This window comes from Pyrgilauda ruficollis, unplaced genomic scaffold, assembly GCF_017590135.1.
Source record: "Pyrgilauda ruficollis isolate IOZ18807 unplaced genomic scaffold, ASM1759013v1 scaffold53, whole genome shotgun sequence".
Classification (NCBI taxonomy): Eukaryota; Metazoa; Chordata; class Aves; order Passeriformes; family Passeridae; genus Pyrgilauda; species Pyrgilauda ruficollis.
In genome coordinates this window covers 1,550,634-1,573,661 of record NW_024526933.1, presented here as the reverse complement: position 1 = coordinate 1,573,661, position 23,028 = coordinate 1,550,634, and the positions used below count along the sequence as shown (strand labels likewise).

At 38.5% G+C, this 23,028-nt stretch overlaps 1 protein-coding gene across 1 annotated transcript; it reads right to left on the bottom strand.

The window, feature by feature from the left end:
* Positions 1-22,930, bottom strand: SLC35D2 (solute carrier family 35 member D2). Its single transcript, XM_041480748.1, has 12 exons — positions 22,750-22,930; positions 19,959-19,992; positions 18,293-18,379; positions 15,418-15,485; positions 12,954-13,025; positions 10,902-10,970; positions 9,748-9,850; positions 7,729-7,821; positions 5,371-5,438; positions 4,564-4,642; positions 2,697-2,779; positions 1-2,080 (listed from the first exon to the last, which is right to left on the bottom strand). Exons 1-12 carry the CDS (start codon positions 22,890-22,892, stop codon positions 1,978-1,980), a joined length of 1,002 nt encoding a protein of 333 aa, XP_041336682.1. The 5' UTR covers positions 22,893-22,930; the 3' UTR covers positions 1-1,977.
* Positions 22,931-23,028: the final 98 nt, after the last annotated feature.

Sequence of the window (23,028 nt, the reverse complement as noted above, 5' to 3'; positions counted from 1 at the left end):
GCAAAATATTAATTAATTATATACAAATGTTAAGTGTTCTTTTGTGGGAACTACATCTTATTTAGCAGGTGCCTTGTGTGTTCATCAGTATTGCAATCAAATGGCACTCATACTAATTTCATAATAAATGAAAACTTTCCAATACCTTGCCTCATAGAAGAGAGTTAAGGTTCAGTAATTGAAATTGTGGAGGTAGAGGTGCTCTTAAGAAAGAGGAGCCTTATGAAAGAATACACTCAAAAATATTGAAGGTTTTTAAGCATAAAGGACATTTTTAAAAAGAGAAGATCATGGAAAAATATTGCAGCAATGCTTTCCCTCCACAGGTCTTCAGCAGATAGAAAATGAAAGTCACATTCTTTGCCAGCTGTGAGAAAATTGACAGTTCAGATTTCTCTTCCCACTTTGACCATGTCTTTAAATGCCACTTCCAGTATCTGCAGTCACTGCTCCTCTTGCCATTCATATCCATGCAGGCAGTCACTCCCTGAAGCTTCTGGCGTGAGTTACCCACATGTTTCTCAGGTCTAATTCAGACTGGTCATGGATGTGCTACATTCAGAGTAATGTTTTCTGATTTTCTGTATTTTCAGATAAGCTATATTTTAATTGAAGTGATCAAACAAGTCATTAGACACCCTGGTTCCATGTCAAAGTCTTTCAAAACCTTCTTTTGATTTGATTATTTTCAAAAATTTTGGCTCATGCTCGCAGGGAATTGAGAACTTCAACAAGATTAATTTCTCTGCTGTCTTTGAACACTTCAATGCACCTCACATTTTCAAAGGTTAAAAGTCTATCCTCAGAGAAACAGGTAAGCATTATCAAATATTTTCAATGAAGGAAATACATATGCAGTTGTTACTGAAATATAGATACAGATGTTATTGTCCCAGATGATCCCTCAGACCATCTGGGCCTCAATCACTGTACCAGCTGAGCCTACTGTAGTCATCCCCAGGCTCATTATGATTCCCTGCTTAGAACCAAAAGCATAAACTAGTACCAGATAAGCTTTTACTGTATATACAAGACACAACAGGACACTAGCCATTATTTAAACACAAGTCAGTCTTCCACATATCTATGTTTCCCTTCCCTACTACGTTTGTACATAGAAGCACCACTTCTCTGCAGCTAGGTGGTTACAGATAAAAGGTGAGAGGAGGGAATGTGATATAAAAAGAAAAATGTACCTTAACAAAAATAGATTTGCTGGTACTGGTTCACAGACACACACACACAAACAAATCTTCAAATATTAAAAAATCCCCTGTCATTTCCCTTCTCTCCTTGATCTGCTGCATGAGGTTATGAGGTTCATTTATAACAACAGTGACAATTTCTGCAGAACACCACAGTGTGATTGAGGATGAGAAAAACACAGAGAGAGAATGCCTAAACAATGTACACACATGGACATAGCCTGTATTTTTTCGTTGACTCTTACACAGGGAACAATCTGGGGGCAAATATCCTCTTTGCCGGTCCCATACGTTCTATATCACTTACCCAAGAGCACATGCATGCGTGAAATCACTAGGATCTTTCATCTCCACACTGATATCTAGGTTTGCATATGGCATAAGGCAATGGTAAATTAAGCCTCATGATCTTTACAGGGAATTTTGCCTCAAGAAACTACAGGCAGTCACTGAAACAAAACTCAAAGATCTTGTTGAAATAGCACCCAAGTACAGGTAAATGCAGAAGTTTACAACTTAAGATTTGCTCATAGCATTCCTTGCTATAAAATGGCTTTCAGATTAAGAAGAAAAAGCTAAAATCAAACTAGTTTGCATGTAAAAAAAATGGTGCGCAAGAATATTTCTAAGCCAGTGAATTGTGTGCATGTCTGTGACAACTGAGGTAGATTTTTTTTGTTGTTGCAAATATGTTCCAGGATATACTTATTTAAAGTCTTGGCAATGCTAAACAAACTTGTATCTTCAGTCTCTTTCAAGGCAGGTATTTTGTCTAAGTCTTTGACATTGGAAGTGCATTCTCTTCATCCCCAGGTTGTGCAGGCTTGCTGTTTCCTCTTAATGTTAAAAATGAGTATCTCAGTCCTCCTGCCATACTAAACAAAAGAGAACGAACAGTGGTGTCAAAGATGTCTGATGTTACAGATCTCATTTCATAGGTACGTACCTTTCCTTCTGAAGAGCTAAAGAACACCAGCTATCATAAACTAGGAGTGCCTAAGAGCTATGTAACCCATCTGAGAAAGTAGGTCCAAGCAGACAAAGATCAATTACCAGTTGATCACACATATTCATACACACCAGTGATCATCTAAGCATAGAAAGTAACCACTCACAAGTTAGAACTTATATTCAATAGGCACAACTCATTCAGTCAATGCTCTCACTTAACACACCATACCTGACTTTTGGAAGCCTCACAGCTCAGAACTGCTGCTCATAAAAAATTAAAAATTCCACATAGTAAAACTGCAGGCATATTTCCACAATTAGGCCTTACCACAGCAATATTTAATGTCTGAAAACAGACATGAGAAGACATAACTAACTGTAATGATTTCTACATCCTGAGGCAGTGAGTGCTTTGTCAGGCCAGTAGTTTCAAAACTACATCACCTGAATAGTTTTGAGTCCAATCAAATTAAATATAAAACTAGAACTCACTGAGAAATTTTCAGCTTTAATAAACAAAGGCTATTCAATTTCACTTACCAAATATTTAGCCCTACAAAGTTTAACATGGAGAATATGTAATCTCCACCAATCAACATTCCGATGTAAGCAATGGATATATTCTGAAAGGAAACAAAAGTCATGCATTTATTTAAGTCAGATTTCATCTCCATGAATACAAACAATATCAACCAAATCACTTTTCTAAGGAAATAGCTATACTGTGTTGCTGACCACTCTAAAATCATCCTTTAGACTAATTTAATGGATGTCAGCTTATGGATAATGCAGCAATAAAAAGAATAATAAGATCAGTATATTTTCTACATGTATACAATGCACAGTAACTTTCTAGGAAAAAAAAAAACCCGAAAACTATTTGTTATTAGGCAAAATGGACCTAAGGTCACCTTTTGAAATTTATTTCTTTATTATCTTTGGAATTCAAATCTCATTTCTTCAAAGTGGGTTTTGGGTTCTCCAGCATAAAAAGGATGCCTTAAAGTTATAGTAAAAGTTACATTATTACCTTAAGAGGGTTATCTGCTTACTTTTCCAACTACATGTGTTCTGAAATCACTTGGTACAGGCTCAAGACAGGCACAGCTTAAAGTTAAAAATTCTACCTTTCACCCACCTGCATCAAGTTTTGGAAAAATAGACCCCTAAAGACAGAAGGAAAAATGTAGAAGTGTGTGTGATCATTTTACCAACATTTTTTTGCTTTCAATTGTTTTAGCAGCTAGTCTGCATAATGACATCTGTCTCTACAAGTCTCTGATGGAGACTGCTGCATCATAACCTGCTTCTCAACTTTAAAGCTGTTTAAAATGTGTCAAAGACCATTACAGCTAACAAAATAGAAATAGTCTTGCCCTGAATTAATGGTTTGATGCAGACATATAAAATTTAAAAGAATGCTTTCAGGACAACAGAATGAAAACTACTAGATTAATCTTGCAGCTTTCAAAAAAGAAAAAGGATGTAGAAGTACTGCCTTCCTTTTGCAGATTTTGTTATGGTGAATGTATTGCTTTCCTTAGTCATGGAAGGGAGCACTTTTAGTACTGTTATTCCTGTTAAGCTAGGTTGAATTCTGAAAATGTTTTGCCCACAGCTGCATAAGTTTTGTCTTTACTAAAGCTCTTTCAGCTTTGTAGTTCTGTGTTTCTCCCCAAACTGGCCTACAAAAAAGCACATGGGCAGTCAGGGATGTTCCTAGACATGCTGTCCTCATCAATACAAAGCAAGATGCACAGTTTTAAATTAAATTGGGTTAAAGAAAACAGACTGTAAGGACACTGTGTTCAATTTTTAATACGTGCATGTTTTAGTGTTGATCAAACTGACCAGACTTTGTGCAAACCAAAATTAAATAGTCTGTTCAGCTAGAACATAGGTTCTCACACAGAGGCTGAGGCACTTAACCATACAGCACACTCCGTACTTCAGCTTAGTCATTATTCTGTATCTCTACAAGCCCTATGTATCAGCTGCAAAGGAAATTAGATTAGCCCAAAGTAAAAATTAGCCCCCATCAGTTCACCTGGATTTGCATCAGGGCATCTTGACTAACACACAATAACCTAATAAACAACAGAAGCACAGGATACTGCCTGATGAAATGTGGCTAAATGTACACCTTTCAATTAAAATTGTTCCAGTTTCTCTTGTAGAAGAAATAAAAATAGATCAATACTAACAATGTTTTCTGGAGCATACCTGACTTTGAAGGCAAGAGAACAGGGTCACTTTGTGGTGTGACCTTGTTTGGCACAAGCAGTATCTCAGTATTAGCCCTGATTTTGAGTTTCCATGTCAAAGCAGAATCAAGATCACTGCTGAGCCAATGCTCTTTCCTGTTTATTTGAGCATTTTTATTTCCCTCTTCTGGTCCATAACTCACCTTGATGGCACCGACTACTGTTGTTGTGAGTGCAGAATTGTAATGACTGCACAGGACAGTAGAATACATCAAGAGAAACCTAAACAAAGAAGAAAATTTTATAAATTCCTCCCAGGGCGTTAAGAAGTTTAACATTACTTCAAGATATTCAACATTACCTGGATCAGTATTTTTCTGGAATCTATAATCCCACCTGTTTCAAACCCTTGTAAAAGAATTTCTGTGAATCTCTAATTTAAGTTAATGATGTGCACATACAGAATATTCAAAATATATATGTTAAAATATGCTACTTGAGCTCTAGCAGAGTCAACCCATTTCTCTGTGCTGTTTATATGTCAGTATTTGAAGTTAGTTTCACCCCTTGGTTATGATGTGGAAGAGAAGAATAGGATGCAATTCCTTCTTCCTTTGACTATGCAGTTTCAACAGGAACAAAGTATTGTTTCATTACTTTTAAGTCTCCCACATTTTCCAGCTGCTTTAAAGAACAAACACACTGAAACAGTTCCTATACTCAAGGACTTACATGCTATTAACTGCAAAGAAGTTGGATGATCAGAAGAGACAGACAGAAGAGACAGTACAGATCATTGTTGTTCAGCACTGTACTGTGAGGTCAAAAATCCAGGTAGCACTGAACAGTTATTTGCATCATTATAAATAATTAGAAGTCAAGACATAACCCTGGGGGAAACCCCATTTTCTCTGAACTTTAATGTAACTTATTCGTGAGCCTTACATTTGAGATTTGCAATTTGAAACACTGACATGAAAACAACCTGCTTTATTCCCCTGTGTCCTTACCCCAACAAGCAGGAAAGAATAAATTGAAAGACAAATAAAAAATTTGTCCAGTGCTGGAAATGTGTTGCCTATTAAAAAGAGAGAAAGAGAGAGAGAATTATGTGCTATATAATCAACTGTAAACACATATAAAATGTACTTAATATGCAAACATGTAAATTCACAAAATACATTTAATTCATACCAAAATTATGACCCATTTTTACTTCTGGAAACAGTTTAATGCATCTAACTTGACAGACAGCAGGATGACAGCATCCCTGATACCTAGACGTGTATTTGTCACATGCAGAGCAGTGCAGATACACAAGAGCACACTGTAAGCAATGAAAATGAATGCAATACAGAAAATTGTGTTTTGCTATTTACTGACAGATACTAACACTGTGAATAATAACACATAATAACTAGTGTTGATGGGAGATGGACAGAAACAGCAAATACATAAATAATTTCCTCTAAATCTCTTCCACACCACAGATTCATTCATGAGCAGCTTTCGTGGCCCAAGCCTGTTTTTGAGCATTACTCAATAATGAAGAGCAATGAAAAGGCTCAATTGTTTTGAAGTATCCTCCCTAGTGAAGTGCAGCAAACAAACACACAGTGCCACACAGTCACTTAGAAACATGTCATAGATTCTTTTCCTTCTCTAGCAACTCCTAGATATGCCTCATTTTAATCTGGTTAGTTTACACTTGGTACATAAACAACAAATTCAGCTAAGGCTGAACACATCCCTGAGAAATAGAATAAAGGCCGTTAGTCCATGATAAGAACCAGCGGAGTCTCCAACATGTGAGATAACAGGTTAAAAGGATCTTGAGCAGCTCTGCCCAGCCAGAATTTTACTGGTGTGCAACAAGAAGCTGCCAAGTATAACAGAGCCATTCTGGGGCTTCCTTCCCCTTATATTGCATCATGCTTTCCTGTTCTCACAGTGAGCCAACTGGTGGAGGAGTAATAAGTAACTTGGACACTAAACAATCTCTCCAAGGCTACAGAACTAGCTAGAGGAGTAGAAGCATGTCGCTATCACATAGACATGATACTGATGTTTTGACTTCACAGCAGAAGATGTTATGCTGTGACAGGTTGAGGCAAGAAGCTCTGCCAGGGTAAAAACTGGTCTGAAAGTGCAATGGTTATCTACAATAGTTTGTTGACTTATCATCAGTATTTTTCCATTTTCTCTGTTTTCTCTGTGATTTCATTTGTGTGTCACACTAACACAGTTATCTGCATCATTTAGTAGGAGTTCTATTTTTAAGTGACCAAACCAACGTGATGCCCAGCAAGCACAATGTCTTTAATAGATATTTATTCTCTTCAGGAATTGAGCGTTAAGATGTTTACAGCAAATCAGCCAGTGGGCACAACACACTCCCTATTTTCCCCTGAAGTAAATCTAGCAACAAGATAAACTTCTCTGATCAGGTCTCCCAAAATATCTCCAACTCTGTGTGCTGGAAAAGCAGTTGAAATCTTACAGTGATAAAAACTTGGGCTCCTTTTCCAAGATAGGCAGCAACTGCATTTTTCTAAACTGGCACAAGGTCATACTGGACTGATGACATAAAGAAATTTCACATTCACAGCAGACCTAATTCCAGAATTTTTAGGGAATCATAATTTTTCTGCTTAAAGCAGAATTCTAAGAACACAGTGACAAAATCGTGTGAGTTCAGGGCACAACATACAACAAAGAACACTGCAATGATTTATTACACCCTCCAAAGAATTTTCCATGGCAAATGTAAAACATTTCTTGAAAGGAATGTGAGTGACTAGACTCATTCAACCATTACAAAAAATGCAACTCAGCAAGTCTGTGAGGGAGCCAGGAATACCTTCTGGTCTGATACTTTATGTATCAGGACATACTGTCTACAGATACTGTATTAGGATTACCTGGGGAGAGTCTTGCTCTCATTCTACGAGAATGCACAATGTAGGTTACCAAACTAGACTGAGACTAAACAGAAATCTGCCCTGGACATCAGAGTGAGAGAAAGACTGGAAATTGTCTGTATAGTTGCAATCTTGTTTTAGAGCATGTGGCAAATCACACACTGCAGCTGGATTCTCAACCTTTTGTTCTAGCTGGGTGTCCCTGAATATACCTTAGTTTCTAGACAAAGACTCAAATAAGGAATATCACACAAATTTAGCTTCTCCTTAAATGTATAATCACAAGTTCTTACCTGTGAAGGCAAGTCTAACACTTTTCAAACACTAATCACTAACATAAAGGGAGGATTACCTCTTCAGAAACAAACAAAAAGCCCCTCTCACTCCCCAGATGAAATCTGAACAAAATAACATTATCAGTCTGAGATATGCAATATTGCTACTTACCTGCTGAAAGTCTCCAGTAGAAAAGCTAATAATAACTGTTGGAATCACCATGAAACAAGCATTATAAAACAGGACACCATATTTTCCCAACTCCTGTGAAAAACGAAACATGGTGTTTGGCACTAAAAGCCACTTGGTAGCAAAATACTACATATTACTCTGGTAATTCTTCTGACATTACTATGAGCAAACAGAATAGAATACATCTCAATTCAAAATACAAACTTGCAATCTCTGGATTCAGTGTTTCATACTAAGCTGAATTTCCACTTCACTCTGTGCACTCAGGAGAGTATTACTGCTCTGTTATACTTTGGACGCTTTCTATACAACACTAGGAACTGTCAAAAGCACTGGTCCAGAAGTGCTTTGTGTTGACTTCACATAAGTCTCTGCCTGGCCAAGGAATCACCTAGTCCTTCTACCACAAAAACATATAATAGGAAAATGAATGAAGTTTGACTCATAGATAGAGCTCTGTAATCACTGGTAATTGATGTACCTTTATGCAACTTAATGGTTGTCATATAACCTGTGGGTTAACTTGCTTGACACAAAAGCAGAAAATTAGGAGAATGAAAAAATAGCCTTCCCTTCCTCCAGATTCAGTCATACTGCTTAGAAAACCTCGGCAGCCTGTCTCTTCTCCTGTATTTTGCAGAAAATTGTGAGGCTGTTAAGTGCAGCTCTTAAATAAAAATGCAGTCTGGAATCACCTAAGATGTCTAAGATTATTAAAAGACATATTTCTGCTGTACAGAGTGAAGCACAGAAGTCAGAAATCAAACCTCTATCCAAGACTGCTCTTCGCTATAGCTTAGTATGTTTCATGGCACTGCATTTGAAGAGCAGCCTGCCCAACATTTATGTAAATAATGTGTATCAAGATATCACCTAATACCTTGTCACACCTGTCTTTGCTTTCAGATAACCGAAAAAGACTACAGTTACTGTGGTTATAACTTAGGCTGTACAGTTCTCTGTTTATTTTACATAAACCTCACATAACATGTGTTTCTAGTCAAAAAGTCATCATCCCTGTATAAATATATATCAAATTTAGAGATAAAGTGTTTGCTTATGGTCTGCTTTTTTTTTTTTTTTAGTAACTACAAACTCTGCTTAAAAGCCCTGGGAGAAAAGAAAATACACTGTTTTCTTACCAAAGCCTAGCCAGAGATAGAAATAACAACTTTTTCTAGGCTGTTCTCTATTAAGAATACATATATCAACAGGAATGTGAAAGCAAATGACGTTATTTACGAGTTCATAATGGTAAGTACATAAAGGTCATATAATAAGTAGGTGTCCTAGGGTGACTAATGTCCTGGGGTGACTTTATGATGCTGAATTTTATCCCCATTTGTCTGTTTAGCCTAAGAGTAAGTTTTGTGCCTTTAAAACTAGATCCAAAAGTGAAGAGGGGGAAAAAGAGAAGTGGTGGAATGTCTGAGGCAGGTGTATTCAAGAACATAGAGATAAGAGCTTCATCTCTCTCTCTCCGCATGTGTTGTCTGCAGCACGGACAGTGGGAGAGAACTCTCCTTTGCTTTTAGTTAGTTTTTTTAGCTAGCTGAGGCAGAGAAATTCTCTGGACTGTAGTTTTTATTCTTCTTGGAACTATTCAAACCTGCTCTGGACGGAAAACCCAGAAAAACATCAGGAGCTCACACCTGCACCCAACAGTGCCCAGGACATGGCATTTTCTAGTGCCAGAGGGATTGGTAAGAGACTGAGCAAGCCTAGCTATACCCCATGACAAGGAGTCTCTCTCTCTGAATTTGCCATCTCTTCAGAGCAGTGTGAGGTGCCAGTGCTCAATATTTTTTTTCATGTTTGTGAGTACTTTGCTTGTTAAATAAATAGGTTTTTTTCACTTTTCTCCACGGAAGTTTATCTCCTGAACAGGTAGGGACAAGGGCCACTTGAATTTGCTTTCTAGAGGGACCCCTCCCTAAGTCTGCCCTAAACCAAGACAGCAGCTCACTGCTAAATTCAACCCAATTACCCCACAGTTACCTTTGGATCAATTTTCTGCTTTGTATAAACTCCATTTGCTGCTGTGAAGATATCATTTAGCAACACAAAAATGTAGCCCTCCAGATTGAAAGACAGATCGGACCTGGGAAAGAAATACTATATTGTAAATAAGAAAAAAAATATGCAATGCATTGCATTACCTTGTTTACCAAGATGCACATTGTGAATGAGGATATGCAAAGAACTCCAGCCAGTCACAGGTTTTGCTTCAAGCCTTCTTTGTAAGTCAAAATACTTTACATTTCTCCAGTCATAGGACCATCACAAATGAGACATCAGAGAGTTCCTAATACTCAGTGTGAAAGTGGCAGGAAATGTTCAGTTTTCATTCAGAGAAAAATTCCACCCATCTCAACCCTGACAACCAGTCCAATTATAACTGAATTTACATACCTATTCCTTTTACTAGAGAAAGTGGCTAGGGAATAAAATCCAGCTGGTTTGTATGTTTTTCAGACATGTTGTCATCCTTTCTGTTTTGACTAGTTACCTCATCAGTACAGGGTAATTAATTTGATAGGACATGGCTCTATCTCTGTCACTTAAAAAAAAATTATTTACTCTTGTTCATAGCAAAGCCAGGAAACAAACAAACAAAACATTAACTTTCCAGGCAGGTAAAGGAATGTTCAAACAGAAAACAGAGGACAACAGCATATGGGTGCTTTGTAACCATTATCTCACAATGGAACTTAAAAAAAAGGTGGGATTTTTATTATTAAAAAATATACAATGTGTTACTCCATATTTGGCAACCAAAATATCATTCTTTCTATCCAGAACAAGAATATATTTTTCCAAGGTTATTAAAATACAGTGATACCATGAAACAAAAACAACATTCCTCACATAATTTTAACTTGCTTCATTTATGATCCTGCAAACATGGAAAACCTAGAGGTGGAAAAAGACACACCCAATCTAATTCCTGCTGACACCACTGTCAGCAGGAATTAGATTTTTTTCTTTGTATAACTGTACCTCCCAGTGATGTCACTAGAGAGATTTTCCCAATCAAAACTTTATTCAGAGGAACTTATTTCCACTTAGGTTTACTCAGAATTAAACAAGGAAAAAATCCTCCTGTGTCCCCCCCTCATAATATGGCATTGTATGGGAAATTAAAACCTTACCCAGCGGCTATGAAAGCCCCAAGAATGATGGCAAATACGCTGACTATAATATTCACTGGGTACCGTTTCCTGCAGGCAAAAATTGAAACAGTTCACATTTTCATTATTTGAAGTGGAGACTAAATGGCTGTCTGCCTGAAAAGTTCCAAAGCAATTAACAATCGCAGAACATTTAACAGGAGGGCAAAGTCTTGACAACCTTACAGAAACAACGTGATTGCCCATGTGCCACACTGTCAGACCTTGGCCTTGAGAACAGAGATTGAAAAAGCACTATGAGCACTCTCTTACTAGACAATTATAAAAGCAAAGATTAAAGGTTCAAAGTAACAGCACTGAACCAAACAAATTTAATGTGTATTGATATTCATAATAGACATATTTCAGTGTTGTCCAGCAGTCCAATACAGGAAAATCACTGTACATCTCTCATGCAGTTTTTCATATCACCTTTGTTGAGGAAGATGCTATACAGCACACTGTCTGGATTATTTTCAAATAATCTTAATCTATTTATTTTGAGCTCAAACTGAAACTTTTTACTTGAAAGGGAAACCATGAAGATTATGACATTCTTCACTACTATCACATCAGTGCTGCCACAGAGTAGTAAAAACATACTGTAAACCTATAAAAAGGTTTTATATCTACACTAATTTACTTGGAAATATCTTAAGTACTCATTTTTGCATCATACTGCAATATGCGTTACAGATATTTCCCTAGTCCTTATTCTGTCAAGACAGACTGAGAGAAAAGATCCTTAAAACAAAATGTACAGTTCTCTTGAAGAAATACTCTTGGAGAAATCCTGTGTGTAAAGGACCACATCTGTGGACCACTGTCCCAAGAATAATGTGCTGTGCAGACTCTAGATAAATTAGGCTTTGATCATAATGACTCTCAAGAGTAACAATCCAAACCTTGATTGTTTCAAAAATCCTGACATAAGTCTGCACAGACTCTCTACGGTCCTTTCATTTTCAGCCCTGAGGAAATCCACTATGTAAGCCTGCACCAACACAGCATTCTCCTCCCACGCGTTCCATGGTTAGGATGTTGCTTGCACTCATAAGCCACATTGCTGTTCTCCAGCTGAGCATTTATGTAAATCTCACTGACTTACATTTTTTTTCACTTGCTTGAGGGAGTCTTCAGGCCAACAGAAGACAGCAAGTTTTGCTTTTCCTGGGAGAAGTTAAAACTACAAAAGAATTCCAGAGCATCTCCAAATATGAATCACATTGATCAATTAACTGCTGCTTCAGCCAAAAGGAGATGACTGTTTCCTTGGGGGCTTTTTGCTTTTTGCATTTTTAGCTTTCCCCTGACCATCACTCTTGTGCTGCCTGGGTTCAGCTTCAGCAAGCTGGTTTTCTCCTTGTGACTTCATCTCGTGAGTCCAGCATCAGCCATGTGGATAGAACTGTGAAGTTCTTGGACAAAGTGTAATGTATTTATACTCCTGTTCCTCCAACTCAGTACTATTGAAATTAGAGATCCTGAGCAGCATATCCTTCTTAATTTCTCATGAAAAATAACATAGGTGTCTGTAAGTAAGAAATTCTCTGATCTAAGAACTGGTAGATACCATTTGGCTTCATTAACCTGGTATGTTTTCAGACTTGACCTGGACAGTTACTCTACATAAGCAGACTGCCATGCTATCAGCACTTTTTGGAGACATAAGGATCTGTCTGAATCAGTTCACAGTTTAGGAGCCTCCAAGACAAGGCACAAACCACTGAAAGTGTCTGTGTTGTGTCTGCTGACTTGAAACCCATGTAACAGTCTAGAGAATGAGACATGAAAATGAAGGCAAGTTGATTTTCTCCCTCTCCTCACTAAAATGTATATGTCTATGGCTTCAAAAAAGCTACATAGATCACTTTCTTTGCTTTTCTCTATTTGTAAGTAAAAATCACTCATTCTATGTTCTGATCAGATGACACAAGTAATCAGTTTGAGATGATCTAAAATAAAGGAATCCTAAATGAAAAAAAAAAAAAATAAACCAAAAACACAACCCCAAAAACAAACAAAAAGGATCACCCAAGTATGATGATTTCCAGCAGTAAAGTAAGAGGAATGGTAAACTTCCTGAGCACTGTAAACATCGGCAAACTGTCAAAAAAAAACAAAATAAAAATCCAAGCATCGTATCAGATTAACAGCATTCTTATATTCTAACTCTTATTTTACTAATCCAGGGGATGGAACAATTAGTCCAGGAATAAGAAAACAAAACAAATAGCAAATCATTTAGTACATATATAAGAATTCTTAATGTCAGTCTGACATGCACCTTAGACAACCAAATCATTGAAAGATAGCAAGCTTTGCCAGTTAGTAAATCAGTGCAGCTGGCTAGTGTTTGAAGCTCACTCTGCATTATTGAAACGGTATATAGTAGATATTTTCTACCTAGCATAACCCTTATGAGACAATTCTTTCTGCAAAATTCATAGGCATAGTTAAATAAAAACTATTTCTATTGAAACTTAAGAGGAGAGACAATAAATCTTTCTCTGAAAACATGTAACAGAAATGAAATACAAAGAAAACATGCTTAGTAAACAACCTGTACTTTGAATAAGTAAAATACATTCATGACCAAAAAATTAGAGGAAATACAACATGAAAGGTGGGGCCACAACTGCAACTACAAAACAAACTTCTACTTTTAGCAAGATATTGTTGATCTTCATGAACTAATGCAGTTGGAAACCTTTCTGTGTGAGAAAACACTTGTCTCTGACACTGTAAATTTGAAAGCATGGCCATATGGATCAATTAATCCCCTGCTTAAGATAATTATTAACAATTGCATTAGTAAATGATACAATTCCTAACACAATGTTAAAAAACTTTACAATGGATATTTTGAATTTATGCATAGCATCATCTGCACCTTGCAGACAACCTAAACAAGGTGGAGAATTTAATGATGTAAACAAGTATCATATATTGTACCAAAATGAAATGTAACAATATTAATGGTAGGAACATTGCAGGCATTTTAAAGTTTCTCTTATAAAAATTAGTTAAAACTAGTAAATCTAAAAGAGGTATACCAGCCACAGGAGAGGGAGAAGGTGCACTTACATATCCTACTAAGCATTTAAATTTACAGTCGGGGAAAAGGGAAAGAAAAAGCCAACTTTTACAGTTTTGAAACTTCTTTCATATTCACAATGGTTGAAGTGCTACTAGGCACAGTACTGCCTAAGTCTTAATGTCTGTTTCAGTGGAACAGCTTGTGAACACATTCAACAAAGCTGCAGAATCAGGCATCTAGTGTTCATAGCTAGAGAACATTAATTCTATAAATAAAAAGAAATGCAAACAAATTAAAAGCAATGTATTGGGGGACTTCATCACTCTCTACAACTCCCTGAGAGGAGGGTGCAGTGAGTGAGGGCTGGTCTCTTCTACTGTGCCTGCAGTGAGAGCACCAGAAAAAATGGCCTTCAGCTGAGACAGGGGAGATTCAGACTAGATATTAGGAAAAACACTGTCATTGTTGGGTGATCAGGCATTAGTGTGGGTTGCCCAGGGAGGTTGTGGAGTCACCATCCCTGAAGGTGTTTGGATCTGGCTCTGGGTGATAAGATTACTGGTCCAGCGGTAGTGCTGTGTTTACAGTTGCACTGGATGATCTTAAAGCTCTTTTCCAACCTTGATGATTCTATGATTCTGTGGTTCTATCTTCTTTCCTAGCATCTGTCTCATAGTTACGAAATGCACACAAACCTGCAAAACTCTGTTCTGGTTTAGCTTAGTACCAAATCCTCGGGAACCTGCAATCATGCAAAAAAAAACCACCACAATGGTAGTGGTGTATCCTGCTGTATCCTCCAGCTGTATCCTCCAGTCCTGGTGCAGCCATCATGCTTCTGTGCTCATCTTCCACAGAAAATACAGTCTCATTCCTTCTATTTCCGCAAAGGTCTGCTTACACCTTTTTAGCACTAGCATGGAAGCAACTCTCATGGGTCTATGCTTAATGCACATGGGAGCCAAGGCACCCTTCAGCAGTGCTCCCTGACAACCTGCTTTTCGAACTCAGCAGGCCACCACCACCATCCCACTACACAGCAGATTTTTCATCTCTTGGTGATTCCTAAATATCTGCCATGACATCATGGTACAAATACTTTCCTTATGCTTCTTCCTTCAGAAACACCTTACAGTTTTCCAACTCTCTGGTTAAGACACTCAGAAAAAGCTGAATGCATGGGTGTGAGGCAAAAGGTTAAGCACTTCATGGTCATATAGGAGTATTGTGATTTTATGTCAGTACAGGACTGGCTAAGCTCCTCTTAAAGGAAGCAGACAACTTGTAAACTGATCAGATGTTTGTGTAAAAATTTCATAACAGTACCAGGGGTTTAGACAGACAGGCAGACAGGCACCACATAGATTTAAGACTCCAGACAATGCTTTTTAGTGTTTCTTTTTTACCCCACAAGAGAAAAGGGTAAAACAGTCTACTTATAACTTCTACTTACTGTACCTGAGTTTGCTGGTACTTGATAATCCACTTAAGTGGTTTCCAACATAAATCAGAGGCAGAGGAAATAACTGTGATAAAATTAAAAGCACAACTCAGATTACTTTGTTTAGAAGTACTGTTGAGAAACTTTACTTGATAGAATTTGGTATCTGTCATATCAGATGTACTTTTATGAAGAAAGAGGGGTTTTTTAACAGGGATAAAAGGTAACTATGCTGCAAGCTCATCTGCAGTTCCTATTTATGTGACTGGTTATGACCACAGCTTCACTGATGTCATTAGAAGAGCTGCAATTTACTACTAATGAGACTTAGCATCCATTTAGAGTAAATGTTAATCACTTTTATTCTATCTACTATAGTCCTCAGATTAATATCCATTTTAACAATTAATTTTAGATATAAAGGTAATAATAACAACAGTATCTAAATAAACAAGTGAAGAGGTGGAATAAAAAAGTTAATAAATTATAAATATGCTGTGCTCCTCTACATATTCCATATATATTAGTACAGCTGGAAGTTGCAACATTTTAGATTAACCCAGAAAAATTTGCTATGAAAGATACTAGAAAGGAAAGGTAAGTAATTATGAATAAATTAAACTTTGCTTCTCTTTGCATCAAAGAGACTGACTTGCACAGAAATCTATGATCCATAACACAACAGAGAGAAATAATAATGGAACTTATGAGCCTTAAGAAAATGTACAAAAATACATGAATCCCTACAATAATCAGCTGCTATTCAAAGCCATTAATTTTCCTGCTACAGAAAAAATTACAGTATCACAGAATGGATAAGGTTGGAATTCACAGAAGATTTAAACCAACCAAAGTAATCAATGGGGACAAAGACAGTGTGTACATTTGGTCCCATTCACTATCAGTCAAGAGGGGCTGAAATGGCAGAAAGACATAACAGATCCTCTATCCTAATGTGTAATAGTTACTCTTGTTTCTACACAGGAACGCTTTGGAGGACACTAAAGTCAAAGGCTATGCATTTTTAAACTTTGTCTGCTGGAAAAGCATACAGAGGAGTGGGGTGTATTTAATCTATGTTAAAAATGCTGTGTTTCTTTTACAGCAAGAGAGAAAAAAGTGAAGTAGAAGTTAACTGATAGTCAACTGAAGTTAGCTTTTAAGTGAAAGTAAACAAGAGTATGAAGAAAGCAGGAGCATGAGTAACAATAAATATTCAGCCTGTCAGCATAAGTTCGCAAAAATTTTGTAAAGCACTGTCTCATCTGCAGACTTTTCTTTAGAACATATTGGTTCATTTAATTTATAGGCTGAAAACAGAGCAGACATTGTATTATCTTTCCCCTGAAATCCACTCCATTGTAAAGACAAAATTACAACATCCAGCACAACAGCAGAGATCAGTGAATCATTTACTTAAAAGGGGTCAGGAACTTCAAAGCTTCGTCACTAAAATAAGCATTTCACTACTTTAAACCTCTAGCTGAATGCACTGAAGACATAAACCAGTTGAGGACTGAAAAGTAATGGTTATCTTAGTGTCAAAGCAAAAGCTGACAAAAGGATAAGGAGTTTGCCTAAGGGCTCCTTAAAAAGTAGAGAAATCAACAATGAGCAATCCAGCTGATTCACCAGCCAATTCCAACACCACAAACAATATACAAGTCCTGGAAACTAAAATGCTGACTGCTCCCAGCCTATCCAGCAAAGTCTTCCAAACAACACATTAGGACAAAGAAAATACATGCTCTGGTTTTTTTTAATGCCTTTGTACATAAGTTAAAACAAAGACAACAGCAGAGAGGGAGCACAGCAGGACTTGTGGGGAATGGAGGGAACAAACTTCTCAAGGTCTCAATAAGTTGCTTATACATGGAACTCAAAGCTACCCACTGGGAAACCTCCTTTCTTATTCTGGAATAACAAAGAAGGATTGTCCATTTTATGAATGATACCACAGATTTTCCTCCAAGACTTGTACATGTAGAAATGCCAATGATTTCAACATGCATTAAGAATTAATATATCTGTGAGACATCCATTGTTAACCTCACACTGACAGGAAGACAAGATTCTGCAGTAAAGATGTGGGCCTGAAAAGCTATACTATCTGATCCCTGAAGGAGGGCCGGGAACATTCCCTGTGTCCTGGAGCAAACACAACTGATAATCTGCAACAAGACATAAACATACAGACTAATGCATCAAGGAAACATTTCAACAACTGTATAGATGCAAAAATCTTTGAGGATCATTGCTGTAGTCACTTCACATCCTAGTTCCCAAACTGAGGTAAGAGGAGGTCCTCTCACATTTGTTCTGTCCTGCCTCTTTAAACCACATACATTTAAGGTCTGTATGATGCAGCCAGTTGCCACCTACAGCATTTTCAGTGGGCATTATTTTAGCCCCTCCAATGGAACACAAATCTTATACTGGGAGTCAGCTGTTCTGGTTTCTCATCTATCACATTATTTTTCTACTATTTTGTCACATGCTCCATTCATATTTCTAAGCAGCCTTTCTCTCTTCATTCTGTATTCAAAAGTCTTTCACAAACACCTATCTCCCACTCATCCCACAGAGACCTATATCCAGGAAAGCCTTTCAAGAATGTGGAAGATTTCATCCTGCTGTACAAAGGTAAAACACCCCTCCCATGTGCTACATAACTAAATGGCACCAGATTTCTCTGCAAACAGAGTTTATGTCTATAGCCCAGACTAGAATATTGCAGAGAAATTAAAATTATCATATCAATTTTTAAATGAAACGATACCAAGAATCCCATTTGAACAAGAAATGCAAATGTTTTTCTCGTCCCCATAAGAAAGAACGCTATTATAAGAAGTAACTCTTTCCTATTAATACCACAACATGTGTGATCCTTACCTTCACAGGTATACTTCTGTCAAAATCAGGGAAGTGAACAATCTTATTTAGTTTTGACACATACAAGATAAGTATAGTGGCTGCCATCTAAACAAAAAGAAAAAATGAGAAGTCATGTAAGAGCAAAATTGTAATATATGAATGAAAAAACTGCTTCAAAGACAAAATCTTTATAGGAATTTGACAAATGCTAGTTTTTACGTATTTCTGTGAAAGAACAGCACAGAATGAAATTAACAAATTGAAATAATTTTGCCCTTATTGAAACAATTTTTGCCAGTTATTTATTTAAAAGTAAAAGACACACATATACTTTACTATCCTGAAGAAAACTAGTGGCATTCTGTGAAACAATGCATGTTGAGAAGGAGTTGTGAAAACAAAATAGGACACAATCCCAGATAAACCATGAAATTTTTACTCAGAGAATTGTTTAGTCTGCAGAACCACTCCCAAAACTTTTTTTTTGGTAGTGCAAGATGGAGGTTGGACATTGATCATTCTGTTGACAACATGAGGAAGAAATAGTAAAGATGCAGACAGACTGAAGAAGAATATCTGTGCAATCATACATCATAGGTGTTAATGCTGCCCCAAGGAGTCAAAACAAAGGGTCAAATTTTCCTAAAACAAAAAGACAGCAATCAACTATCTAGAGGATGGGATGGAGTCATGTTCTGCAGACTAAAGCATTACACCATATCCTATGTACTTTATATAGTGTTCAGGAAAATCTTGGAAGGATCTGTCAACAAAAAAAAAAAAAATGGAAATGCCATTAAGTCTTTGATTCTGCAAAGAAAAAAGCTGCATCAAGACATGAATTATTGCCACATTTTCTAGCCCTTCACTGAAACATGGTCTATGGTTCCTTGAGTAGTCTGGGTATGTAAAACTCTCTACCACACCACAAAGTCTTTACAAGACATTTTACTCTCTCTAGCACCTAACAGCAGAGATGTCAGACTTGTGGTACCCTGTTTTCAATACTTCCTCACTACTCCCTGCTGTGCAGCCTTGGCAGAAAGCGAATTCCCTACAAAATGCATTTGCCCAAACAACACTTGCAACACAAGGCTCCATCTTTATCAGTGATCCCTCTGCAGTGATACATTCTTCTTTATGGACCCAGTCCATAAGCATTTGAACTTTGGTTTTACCGCCATGCCTCGTAACAACAAAAATAATAAAAATCATTTCTGCTGCCATGCTGCAACTTACCCATGGGCAAATAAAGCAAGAAAGAATCAAAATTTTGCACTGGAACTACTGGAAAACTGCTGGAAAATGGGGAGAAATTTATGAGGAAATACATGGTTTGGCTACAAATGGGCAATATCTCTGCATGTAGTCTACAAAGGCTCAAGGACTCTCACAGAACGTATGCATTTGCTGGAACAAAGCTGGACAGTTTTGAAGGCCAGATTCCTTAATTACTGAACTTTACAAGGAGAAATAAATAGCATTCCAGTCTTTTACATGACTCTCTCCAGGCAATAATTTTGACTCACGCTCAAAGTTGCCTGTTTTCAATGAAACAAATTACAGTTCCTTAAAGCATATCTGATCCAGAAGACAAGCAGTTCACTGTAACTGTGATTTTGCCCCCTAAAATCTACCTCAAAAAATAATGAATACTTTTTGTATACTTTACTTGTCAACATACCTGTCCAATTCCAAGAAACACTGGTGATGGGAAGCTGAAAAACATGAACAGACATTTAGTACTGAGGAATGGAAATAAATAATTAGGAAAAATAAAAAAGTTAAAGTTTAAAACCAAAGTCAACAACTAAACATGAGGATGACTGGCCTGTGTTTAAGAAGAGGTCAGGACTACACTTATTGTAGTAGAATTATTTTATTTATGCAGCCCAAATGATACATGTTGTTGTACAGCTGTACCTGAACCCATGTACAGTTGATCAATGCTGAACTGCTAGTTGTTTGGGGAATACTCATAAGTGAAGGTAACACACTTAGAGAAATCTTAATGCATCATTTCTTGAGTAGCTTCACATATACATTTTGAATCCTGAGATGGGATAGTAACTAAAGCATCTTGCACTTGCTGTAACATGGAAGTTAATCTCTACAATCCAAACATAACTAGCAATATGTTTTTGGCAAAATCAAGTTCTTAGGTAAATGTTGTAGAAATTTCTATTGTCTACTAAGGCAGCTACATTCCTACTATAACCCTTCAGTTTGCTTTAGCTGAAAGCATGGATAGAATCACAGAATGGTTTAGGTTGGAAGGGACCTTAAAGATCATCTAGCTCCAAACACTCTGCCATGGGCAGGGACAACTTCCACTACTCCAGGTTGCTCAAAGCCCCATCCAAACTGGTCTTGAGCACCTCTAGGGATGGGGAGTCCACAACCTGTCTGGACAACTTACTCCAGTGCTTTATCACTCTCACAGCAAAGAATTTCTTCCTGATATCAATCTAGACCTCCCCTCTTTCAGCTTAAGTCCATTTCCCTTTGTCCTACCATTACATGGCCTTCTCAAAAGTCCTTCTTGAGCTCTTCCCTGCTCCTCTTTAGGTAATGGAAAACCACAACAAGGTCTTTCTGGAATCTTCTCCAGGCTGAACAACCCTGTCTCTCTCAGCATGTCTTCACAGGAGAGGTGCAGCCATCCTGCGATCAGAGCCACTGTGATTAGTGACCTCCTCTGGACTAGTTCCAACAGGTCCATGTCTTCTTTGAGTTGGGGGGCCCAAGACCTGGATGCATTATTACAGGTGGGGTCTCACCAGAGCAGGGGCACATAATCCCCTTCCTTAACCTCTTCTGATGCAGGCCAGGTGGTTGGGTTTCTGAGCTGCAAGCACACAGTGCTGGCTCATATTCAGCTTTTTACCACAAACACCCCCAATTACTTCTCTCCAGGGCTAGTCTCGATCCATTCTCCGTGCCGACTATATTTGTGCCTAGGATTGCCTCAATCCAGGTGCAGGTCCTTCTACCTGGCCTCGCTGAACTTCATGACATTTGCAGAACTGCTGTTTTCCTACTTAGTGTGGTGAGAAATATACATCTAATATTAACATAATTGGGATGGGAATAAAGCATTGACAAGAGAAACAAACAAGCTGACTCACAGCAAAAAGGCCACAAGAGCACTACAGTCCTAACACAGAATTAGGAGCAACTGACAGCAAAAGAGCTCAGGGAAACGGAAGTATTGGGGGCAGGAAAATATAAGAAATAAGACTTCCATTTATAATCATGTGACACTTAAACTGCCTTTTTTTTTAGTATTTACAGCTCCCCCATACAAAGACGGAGAGTTTGCCCATCTGTACTACACAGATTTCTCCAGACATTTGCGATTTGCAGAGGCCTAAATACTTCCAGCAATGCTGTCTTAATACAAAACTTAGGCTTACTGATGGACATACTGTACTCGATCATCTCACACAGATGTGCTAGATGTATGCCAGGGACTTTCAGGGAGCTACAGTCTGTAGGATAAAAACCACTATAAAATAAAATCACAACTTGCACCATGTACAATTTATGAGACATATTAAATACAGCTGCTATATGTTCAAATAGCACTGAATGTTAGAAAATTACAGCAAGTTTGGCTTTTTAACTTTCTTTTCATTTTGGGTTTTCATTTTCTTATTTTGATTCAAGATGAGCTAAACCACAGCAAAAACAGAGCAATGATTTTAAGTAAAACATGTTAGTGGTGACAAAAATGGCAGTCACAGGACAATCACAGAATATCCTGAGTCAGAAGGGACCCACAAGGATGATCGAAGTCCAACAAGTATACAAATCTAGATGGGAAAAGTATGACTTGGATATGAATGTCCAAGTTCCTATTTCCCTCAGCTGCAAGACTAAGAGTAAAATGCAAAGTGTAAGACGTGCAGTTAATGTCGTTGCTTCACACAATGGTAGAATATGCTGATTATCACCAGCATTCCATATGGGAATTAGAGCCATCAAGCCAAGGACGGAATCTCTCAGTGTTTTTATGATCAAGCCATTTTACAAGGTTCACTTTTCGTTTCTGGCTACCTCAGAAAAGAAAGATGCTGGAAGAAAGGTACTATTCGGCAGGAACAGTTAGAGGATACGCTGTTTCCCTCACGGGCGTCTAAGGTAGTGTGATCCTCTGGGAATAGTGAAAAGACACCGAGGAAAAGACGGGTGTTGTCGGAACCGTGCTCGCCGTCGGGCGGTGCTGCAGAACTGGTACAAACTGGGCACGAGTGGGGTCTCAAATTGGAGAAATCGGCCCTGCTTCCAGCACATTACCCACCAGCTGGCTGCTCGGGATCCCGAGCTGCACGGACGCCCGAGGGTCACGCCAGCGGGAAGGGGAACAGGAGCGGGAAGGCTTCTCCGCCGGGCAGGGACAGCCCGGCATCGCCCGGCACCGGCTGCACCGGCCCCCGCGGGTGGGGGGCCGCCCGCTCTGCCCCGGCGCTCACCTGTAGGCGCTGAGGAGCGCCTTGTTGACCAGCACGGTGAGGAAAGAGCACGTCCCGTAGAAGAGCGCCGAGAGCACCCTGGGAAGTGCCGGGGACGCGGCGGCGGCGTCCGCCTCCTCCCCCGCGGCCTGCCCGGCGCTCATGGCGGCGACGAGCGGCGGCGAGCAGCGCCGCACCGCGAGCTTGCACCAGGGTGGCCGTGAGGAGGCCGCTCCTCCTCCTTCTCCCCGGCCCGTCCCCAGACGGCGGCGGCCCCGGGTCCCGGGCGCGGCGGCCCCG

Excerpts from the sequence above, each read along its gene's own strand:
- SLC35D2 (XM_041480748.1), bottom strand. The coding sequence starts at position 22,892 with ATGAGCGCCGGGCAGGCCGCGGGGGAGGAGGCGGACGCCGCCGCCGCG. Across the intron at positions 15,486-18,292 it reads ACAGAAGTATACCTGTGAAG|TTATTTCCTCTGCCTCTGAT; the intron begins GTAAGGATCACA and ends ATTTTATCACAG. Across the intron at positions 13,026-15,417 it reads TCAAGTACCAGCAAACTCAG|TTTGCCGATGTTTACAGTGC; the intron begins GTACAGTAAGTA and ends TTTTTTTGACAG.